The 10,416-nt window shown below is 38.2% G+C and overlaps 1 protein-coding gene across 5 annotated transcripts in view; it reads left to right on the top strand.

Annotated features, from left to right (window-relative positions):
* The first annotated feature begins 993 nt into the window (after nt 1-993).
* The window catches only part of dzip1 (DAZ interacting zinc finger protein 1), an 83,573-nt gene continuing 74,150 nt past the window's right edge, over nt 994-10,416 (top strand). The window contains exons 1-2 of one of the 5 annotated variants that reach the window (XM_039745395.1): nt 994-1,185; nt 4,533-5,111. In XM_039745395.1, coding sequence (XP_039601329.1) covers nt 4,632-5,111 — 480 coding nt within the window. In that variant the 5' untranslated portion in view covers nt 994-1,185; nt 4,533-4,631. Of the gene's footprint in view, nt 1,186-3,328; nt 4,375-4,532; nt 5,112-10,416 lie in introns of those variants that run through there. The other 4 variants (XM_039745399.1, XM_039745396.1, XM_039745397.1 and 1 more) reach the window with 4 other exon arrangements.

Genomic DNA, 10,416 nt, shown 5'->3' with positions numbered 1-10,416 from the left:
AGAGTGAAATAGTAGTGCATCCTAAAATGAGAATAAAGGAATACTCAGGAATGCTTTTTTTTTCAGGAGAGTGCCATGCAAACCCAAACAGCAGGCTAAGGGAGAGTTAATAATAATATTAGCCTGATAGTGTTTCGATAAAATGATGTCTGAGGAATGCCAAGTTACTATTACAAAATCTGTGTTTTACTATCATTTGTTGATAGCCTACGGTACTTGAAGATAACACATTATTCTTTGAACAAAAGTATAACCCGAAGCCTAAAACCTTCAACCCTACAAACAAATCCTGAAAAAGCATGACATAAGGCTGCAGCAAATTGGAAAAAGTAATAATTAAAAAATTAAAATCGATCTGAAAACTAAACAAATCAATAATTATTCGTGTAATAAATGATATGGCTTATATGACTTGCAGAGGCTGCATTGACAGCGTGTATGTTCATGTGTCTTCGTTTTCTGCCCTCAATGTAAATTTTAGCAAACGCCAGAAAAACAAAAATCTCGCTACTTCCATATTCCGCCCTACGCTGCTCCCTAAAGATACGATCTATGCTGATAATATTCCCAAACTCTCACTTCTGATCAAAATTCCTCTATTATCCAGTGTATTTCAGAACCTTTTTGAGATTACAGAAAGCAATAATGTGTTTTTTCAACAATGGGCACAAAGTCATGAATGAGAACTTAACTTTTTTTAAACTGTTGCTGACCATTGGAACGTACACGTAAAAAAGGAAGAGTATGAAAGTCTCATACTGGAATCGTCTCTGTCTAAGACAACTATGATCTTCTCTTAAATGTAAACAACTGAACGGAAAAATTTTTTTTTACCGAATTTTCTTGGGCTTTTGAAGAGTGTACTGAGAAACTGATCTGATTGAGTATAACTGCGCGAGTTAAGCCCACTCCTCCCCCACCTAGCAGGCTGCATTTTACAAGACGTTCAGGCAAAGCAAATGGACAGAGGGGGAGCAGCGCTTCTAATCCTCCCCCTGTGCGCACGCCTCTCCCCCTCCTCCTCCTCCCTCCCTCTGCGCTGATGTGCTGCTGATGAACAGGTTTTGGAATGTCTGCGTCACCCGCTTTCTCTCCCGTTCTCTAAAAATACTCTCAAGAAAGAAAAGAAAAAAGTTTGAAAACTGCACCTAATAGAAACTTCAAAATAGGCCTCAGTGGGATGGGGTAAGTACTATGGCCACCCCAGTTCACAGCTCTTCTCGTAGTGCTCGTATTTTTAATGCATGCCTGCCTGGTGCTTTCCCGTTAGTCAAAGATTTCCTTTTTCTCGAAAGAGCTTGCCTTACCACGGTGAAAAGGAAAGAACAGAAATCCCGATTTGACGATCGTGTTCGCTCCACGCAGGAAAACGCTTTAACCTGCGGAGCCCAGCAACACGAGAAGAGTTTGGCACAGCAGATGATTATTGGAGACAACGATACTTTGGATTTTTCGTCATGTTAGGTTGTTTCAGTTAAAGTCTTTTTGTAGGGGCATGACCGGTCTCAGTAAACTTGTATTAACATTAAAATAGTTTGCAGGACTGCCTTGCTTTGCGATTTTGCTGAAATGAGTCATCGAGCGTGAAATGATCTCTAGCTAAGCATTTGGCAAAGTAGCTCTTTATTGGCGAAATGGTATGGACTCGTCCATTCCCATTTTTTCATGTTTTTGAATGTTTGAACTAAAACCTTGAAGGATTCACACTGTGGGAGGTGAAATATCTAGTCTAGCTGTCCACATCTTGACTTTCTTTTTTTATATCATGTCATGTTTTTCTTTTTTTTTTTTTCTTAATTTATGGCTTGTTTTATTTGCAACCATATGAACGCAATTGTTCTTCAGTGTTATGATGTGTTCCTCTTATCTTTTTTATCCCTCAAGGCACTACAGGGTAATTTTTTCTGCCTTTCGCACATTGGTTATGGGAGTGATCATTTTTTTAGATAACCGATTTCTCGTATGTAACATGGGATTTTTTAATCAACATGCACTTGGCTATGTTCATGTGAAAACGCTTGAATGCGATGCTCAAAATGCCCAGTTGTGGACATATTCTCATACAGGGTTTGTTTTAGCTTTGCGCATGATGCTGTTAGGATAGGCTCTGGCCCCCGCCACACTGTCTCCAAGAACTATGGATCAGGAAAAAGGATCGCAAGAACTTAATAGTAAATGGCTTTGGGAAACATGTTTACTTTTGTTTAGGGTACAAGAAATTTTGTTAGTGTGTATTGAAAAGAGGCTCTTCTAGTCTTTAAAATGTCCACGATAAAGTACTGAATATCTCTGAGTTAAACTACATTATATAAAAGGAAATACAAGAGTGACGAAATATTTAATTTAAAAATGCTAATTTTGCAAAATTATCATATATGATACAGTATTAATCCCAGAGTGGTATGCGAGGAATACGAGACGCGCGAAGGAAATGAAAGGAAACAATGCATATTAAGTATGCAATAGCGGATGTCAATAGTAAAATCATAGCACAATATCGGATGTAAGGGTTGATTTTTTTTAATAGGCATCCTCAACTGTGCCCTTCAACGATTTTTACTGTGGTACTTTTAAAATAGTATTTGATGTCAAAGGTGCTATTAAAAGACGTATTTGTTATGCTTACTTGATGTGCATTTATACTAATCATTAAGTGACCAAGATATATTAAATTATCACCCTCTTGTAATATTCCCATAATACTAAAGTAATTTCGAAATTAAACAAAACATTACATAGCAAACATATTCAGACCCACATAATTCAATTCAGGATCCCCTTCGGATGCAAGAACTCACCGTAGACTGACAAACTAAGATGAACATCAACCTTTGTATAGCGCCTTTCACACGGAGTCCCAGATGCTTTACAGTGCACACAAGGGAAACGTATAGATTACATGGAAATGACCGGGAAAATAATAATTGGCATTAATTTGACAAGAGAAGACTAAGATATACTTTAGTAATATACAAGCTCAAAAATAACGATATACAAGCTCAAAAATAACGATATACAAGCAAAGCACTTAGCAAAAACGTTTTGGTACTGTGCAGTTCATTTGTTTTGAGTGACTTGCTACAGGGATAGATTACATTGGGACGAACACAATCAGAAATAGATAGAGGACACTCGATTTTATAGTAGACATATTGCTAAAATGCATGTAAATAACAGCCAAAGTGTGATGAACAAATTAGTGAATTAGAAATATTTTATATTGCTCAGCGAGCTAATATATACAGTATTTTTCTGTTACGGTACGTTAACCCTGTTAAAGCAGTTCGTGGTACCGGCACTGGTCGCACACGGGGTATGAGTTAGCATCTAAGAAGTTCTATTTTTTTCAATTGAGAATAAATCATTGATTCGTATCTGCATCGTTGTGGCGCCGTTACCATTTTATTCACACAGTTGCGTGTGTTTACTCCATGCACTGTAATATTCCTTTAAAATCCACAAAAGTTATATGTGCCCATATAAACAGCTGGCGTTCCATCTAGATTCGGTCCCTGCCTTTGCACTAGACTAGGCGATCCTTAACTGGATTAAGTGGGTTGGAGAATATTGCGCAATCCATCGTAACGTAATCTATCGTAAAACAGGCCTTCTGGACGGGGTTTATCCAGTATCATTGGTTTCAGCCTAACTAATAATGAAAAAGGCATTTTTTCAGAAAATGGATGGAAAGAAAGGAATTAACTTTTGCTGTAATGCACACTCCCTATATGCAACTCCAACTAAATTGTCACGTAAATATATAGATCCTTAGTGCAATCATATTTTAATTATGGCGATCTGGGTTTAATTACGCGAATCGACGTTTATCACGATTACAGTACATTCCCGATTATTTTGTACAAATTAATAAAGCATAACATATGACGTGTGTTGAGTTACTACGACGAAGAAGGGAGAAACCCGACGCCCCCGAGTAACAGTGAGGCCCAGCACGTGTGACTCAAAGCTGCTTCGGTATTTTACAAAGAAGGTCTCCATATGTTAAATCCTTGGCCCTCCGGCGCGCGTGCTTTTAGTCCGGTGCCTAAGGCCTGTGCGCTCAGCCCCAAGACGTGACTTCTCAGTACCCCCACCTCCCGTCTCTAGCATGCACTTCAAAGGTTGCTGAATGCTAACACCTTTTGCTGAAGCTCCGTGCTGGGATGCGGCGCGCGGTAACCATGGAGACTCTTGGGACGCCCCGATCGCTGCTGCAGTATAAAGCCAGAGGAGGAGACTCGGCTCTTGTTTGAATATCTGATAGAACGGCCCTTTATTCAACACGGAGAAGGTAAGACCAGATCCAAAAAAGAAAATGCAATGCAATGAGCGACGCGCCAGGAGCATGCCTAGACTGATCAGTAAGAGATGGCTGTCAGTGTCAAATCTACATGTTTCATCTTGCAGTTTATCATGTCCATTAGAGAACGCGCATCATTAGTGCAATGGATATGGTAAATGTGTTGCTATGTTGTTTGTAAAGAGTCTTGTGGGCTTCGATTCTAATTTTCTTTGTTTTTGCTTAATTCCAGGACCTGTCTTATCCACCGTGCCATTTGACATACATGGGACTTGATTAGCGAATGATCCACCTTTCTGTTTAACTCCTCCATCTTTAGCCTGCAGCCTACATGCCAGAAGTCCCCACTACTTCAATGATGATGGGAGCTCAGCTCCCAGCTTTCAAATTTCGCAGCCGGCGCGAAGGTGTGGATTACCGACGGATCAATTCAATTGATGTAGACAGGGTGGCCAGTGAACTAGACTTAAACACACTACAGGACAACATCATGTGTGTGACATTTTGCAACATGGATGGGGAGAAATGCGCATACTGCCACAATCCTGTTGATTCAGTTCTTCTAAAACTCTTCCGACTGGCACAGCTCATGCTGGAGTATCTGTTGCATTCCCAGGAATATCTTACTTGCAGTTTGCAGGTGGAGGAGGGGAAGGTGCATGCCCTAACCTGTGAGAAAGAGCAGATGATGAGGGAAATGGAGAAACAAGCAGAGGAGATTAAATCCCTGAAGGAGGAATGCAGAAAGAGGAAGAAGATCATTAGCACTCAACAGACAATGATCCAGGCTGGTGTTGCTAATTATCATAAGGTATGAGAAAACAAACATTGTCATTTGTATAAATGTTGAGTCCCTCTTGCCCTACAGTTTCCTTTATGGAATGTTTTATAGGATCATCTTTGGGTGGTTTTCGGGGCACACTGTTGCTTCATATAACTGTTATGTACATTTACTTTTTTCATGTTTATTTAAAAATGGTTCATATACAGTTCATTAAGAAATATAAGCATATTTTTGTATCATCAAAGAAAAAAATGTGTTGAAATGCTTTAGTGTTTTCTATTTAAAATTTGACATTCTCTGTAGCCCAATTTAATAGTTAATTCCTGGAAAATTAAACTTTCTATCCAGGATCCCCCATTTGTTGCCCTTTTTGAACTAATCATTTAAAACCACTGTATATGTTCTGAGCCCACTTCGTCTGGTGCAGAATGCATAGTTGGTGGGATGAGAGTGAGTCCATTTGGGTAGCTTTAAGTATAAGGCAGTAACAAACCCTGAACTAAATTGAAGTTCATAAGATACTTTTATTCCAACTAACATACATTCGAGGCCAATTTAATGTAGCTACTTAAACATACAAATAAAAATGAAATCTAATTTTATTTGTTACATACAAATTTTACATAAAGTACAATACATAGTGTAGTTGCTCAACTGCACATTTAAAAAGAATAAAGTAGCAATAATACATGATTTTATAAATATACATCATTAATAGAATTTTAAATATGTGATAGTAATAAATATTAACTAAATTAACAACTTAAACAACTTAATATGAGAGTGTTAACAATAGGGCATCGTGTAGACCTAGACACTTTTCTTCTTCAAGATGAGGATGGACTGTGGGAACAAGCTCTCAGTCTTTTTGAAGTGGGCTGTAGGCAGTAGTAGCATTTACCTGACTTCAGTACACAAAAGAGGTCATTGTTGGGATGGCTGGAATCATTGATAATTATTTGCTGTAGCCTGACATCAGTGGTGTAAATGTCCTTGAAGTTAGAGAATGAACACCCAGTGTTGTGTTCAACTGATCACACCATGCTCTGCATGCTGTTCCCAAACCTGTCAGAATACTTTTAGTGGTGGATGTGTAGAAGTTCTTTAGTAATTTGCAGGGCAGTTTGAAATCCCTGAGGCATCTGAGGTGATAAAGATGTTGTGGTGCTTTCTTTACCAAGGTGTCAGTGTCTTTGGATTATGTTAGGTCCTTTGTGATGTAGACTCTAAGGTACATGAAAGCTTTCACCCATTCCACCAGGGTGATGCTAATACTGAGAGAGTGGTAGTGCTTCTCGTATTTTCTCCACAATCAGCTCCATTTGTCTTCCTGAAATTCAGATGTAGACTGTTGTCCTGACACCAGTATGACAGACTGTCCACCTCATCCCGGTAAGCCTTTTTATCTTTAGGATATAGCAATCAATTGGAGTTTCCATAGACAAATTATGTAAGCCACTTAGAAAGTGCACACTTCATACGGCTAGTGACCCTGGAAGTGAAAGGCAGAAATACTAGCAATGGTGCCAACTATGCCACCCTGCTAACAATACAACAACACTTCCAAAACTGTTATTGTCTTTTGTTATCTATCTATCTATCTATCTATCTATCTATCTATCTATCTATCTATCTATCTATCTATCTTCATGTTGTTTAAAGACATTTATGGAAATCAGCTCTTAGATCATAAAATGTAAATTCTCCAATGAGAAAAAAGTTATTTTTTTGATGAAATCTTTTCTATTGAAGTTGTCCGGAATGGAGACATTCATGCAGAAGGAAGAAGAATTTTTGAGAAAATGTAACTGGTTTCACATCTGCGTGCAGCACTGATTGTAGGGCCTGGTTTCCTGTTTAGGACGAGTCTCCCTACTTTGAAGTTTCCTTCATGAGATGGTCAAAGCAGTTGTGGAGATGCCTATAAGTCCTTAGCTGGATACTGCATTGGTATAGCTGGTTTCTGTAGATAAGATTATTGTGAGGGAGGAAAATTTTGACCATTGTTTGTGTATATGCACCTGTCAACTTTTAATAAAAATAATAATAAATTGTATTTTTATTGTGCCTTTCCCTGTTCATAGTATTCAGCTTTTAAAGAGACAGTGGGTTTAGTACTTTGATAGGAACCACTCACCTTGTATTACTACAGAGTGACGTCCTGATTTAATTATAACTGGTGAACTGGTATTCGATTCCTTTGCTCATCTGGATTATCAATAATAAGCATAAGATTATTAATCAGTATATCTTTACCAAAGTGTATTTTGGACACTAGACCCCATCTTTAAAACAGCTTCTACTGCATCATGGGGAGTTCTGGGACTGTAGAGGGTCGAAGTGGAGCTTGTCCAAGACCCCAGTAATATGGCCAACCACAAATATCTATAGGCAAAAATTATTGGGTCTTTTCATAGCTGCAAACCTTACTCCTATGGGTTGACAGTAGCAGTCAGTGAAACTGTCAATATTAAGGAAAAAAGTAAACTCTTCATATAATATTCACATGCAGGTCCCTGGATTTGATTCAGAGTTACCAACATGAAGGTCCATTTGTGGCAGGAGTTTAGTGAGGCCAAACAGAATTATTTTTAGGTGGCATCGAATATGTTTTGTTAAACCATTCAAAGACTAAGGAGAGGTAAGTGGGACATCAACAACACTGTTCTTAGCAAAAGCGGGGAAAGTCAGTCTCATCTGGGGATGATATCAAGTAATGAAGGGAGCACCTTGAGGCTGTGCTGAACCCAGTAGAAACACCCTTCTAGTAGGATGCAGTGTCAAAATCATCAGGTAAGACTGAGTTATTTTCTGGAACTGAGCTAAGTACAATGACAAAAAAAAAACCCATAGTTGCTTCAGTGATCCTTATGGGGTGTATCAGATCCCTTAGAAAATGCAGGAAGCAGACACCACTAGACGTTGTCTGGGTGTCTCCATTAACACACATTTTTGAGACTTGGCAAATAGGGCCGGCATCCAGTTTTTTTAAGAAAAGGGAACCAGGGTGTGTGTCCCAGGATTACGCCTCTCAATATCCATGAATTTGTGAAACAAATGTATAATTTTATACTTTGTGGAAACTTTTAAGTTTCTAAAATAGAACATGTTTCCAGAGCCATTGATATACCAATCATTCCCTGTAGTTGCAGAGTAAAAGTTATTTTTGCATTCTTGAAGCTAATATAAGTCCAATAAATTTGGGCATTTGAAAATCTTTTTAAAGATTTAAATTGAACATTGAAATGTTTCCACTTCAAATAATGACTCAGTAGTTTGCACAGATTCCAGTGACTGTTATAAGAAGTGCTTCCTGACTTCAGTCTTAGGGCCGGCTTATACTTCACACTCAGAACACTTACGCATATGCATCATGGCTGCCACACGTTTCCAGCATTGTTTTGACACGTCCTTTGAGCACGTCATCAGAAAATAACTCAACGCGTGCGCAAGTGGCAGTACCACGATGACATCAGCATCATTGTTTAATATCAAAATATGACAGCAAGCTGCATTGCAGCTCCAACAGGAGTAATCTGCGTGCTTCGATGTCTGATGAATGGTTTGAATCAAATCATCAAACTTAAATGCTGACATGTACAACAAATATTCATGTCACTTTTCTTCATCCATTTCTCGCATAGGAAATACAAGTGCCACATATTCCACATCCTAATGATACATTTAAAGGTCTCACATACCATCCTCTGTGTCACAGTTGACGTCTTTTTTTTTTTTGCACCCTCACCCTCCACGCTAATTGCGTAGCAGAAGCATTCACAATCTCACGTAGTAGATCCCCGAACTTAAATGCATTTCCCCTTAATTTCGAGCTGTGCGTTTGAGTATATGACTTACTTTTTTAATTCTTTTGAATAACATTTATTGATTATACTATCATGTCCTCATGAAGTCTTCTCTGGGCATTTTAGTGCCAGGATGCTGGAGGTTTTCTCTTCTTAGGACAGCTTCAAGAGCTGGTGTGTCTTTTTTGTAGTATGACCAGAACTATAGTAATCCAGGCTTAGTACCACAAGAACATTATGCAGTTTGAAAATAAAGTCTCCTTATTTACAGTATATTCAATATATACAGTATATAACAGTTTGTAACAGTTCTAAAATGCTTCTGTGCAGTGCCTACACAATGAGAATGTTGTGTCAACATTAAACTCCAAAAAGAGCGGTTTGCTGTTTGCTGGCCGATGCATGAATATCTGTGGCAGTTGGAGCAGTTCAGATGCTTTAGTGTCTTGGATGTGAGTGAGGGTGATTGTGTGACTAACCAGAACTGGAGTTACAGATGCTGTATTGGTGGTTACAGTGCAGCACCTCACTTCAGTCAGTCAACATCCCATCTTCACTTTTATTTCCAGGCTCTGTGTAGAGACTGAAAGAATTACGTTGTGGGTACAAGTGATTGAAATCATTTATCGGTTCAAGGTTCTGTGACTCAGTATTTTTGGTAGGGTGAAGACTTAAGCAATACGAGAGAACTTCAGAACTTCTACATCGCAAAATTTGCAGTGGCTTGCAAATGTACTGAGGTGCCTACCCTGGGAGGTATTCCAATGGGAAAGACATGCTGGAGATATTGCATTTATTGCATTCATGGGCTGACCTGTGAATGTTTACTGTATAAATTCAATAGACAAAGCTGGAGATCAAATATCTATGAAGGTCTGATCCAACAAATGCAAACATAATCCACACTAACACAAATACATTTGAAAAGACATTTTTTTCAATGCGTTTTGACAAGTTACAGTCACACTGAAATGGTTTTTTTAACCACAGAAAGTGTAGTGTTTAGAAAATGTTCTCCAAAATGCATACATTTGTAAATACTATGTCTTAAATACTGGATTGGAAAAACAAAGATTTTTTTTTTAAATGCTAATGTATAATTGTCATATGATCAGGCACTAAGTTCTGTTTGTTTACCTGTGATCTTATTGTTATTGGGTAGCGTAGTCATTCCTTAACTTCTTTGCATTAAATGATGGGTACTGTATCTTGAAACACTCAAATATTTTCCTTTATTTATTTCAACAGAACTCCCAGTTTACATTTTCCAAAGCTTTGGTAACCTTATATTCATTGGTAACCTTTAAAAGCAATTGTATTCAAAAGTCTGTCCACTGACCAGACAAATACATCTCTTTTGTATTTTCCTTGTTCTTTTAGTATTTTGATTTACTTCGGGTTTGCTCTGTCAATAAACAGTGTGTTTGGCTGACAAACTGCACATGCCCACTAGGCAAGACATATATGTTTTTGCCATTTCAATGTTCATTAAAAACCTTTATAGAAACATCTTAAAACATTTGTGT

The sequence above is a fragment of the Polypterus senegalus genome, chromosome 2 (genome assembly GCF_016835505.1).
Source record: "Polypterus senegalus isolate Bchr_013 chromosome 2, ASM1683550v1, whole genome shotgun sequence".
In the NCBI taxonomy this organism is placed as follows: Eukaryota; Metazoa; Chordata; class Cladistia; order Polypteriformes; family Polypteridae; genus Polypterus; species Polypterus senegalus.
The sequence above is the reverse complement of the archived record's forward strand: the minus strand, read 5'-3'. Positions and strand labels throughout refer to the sequence as shown.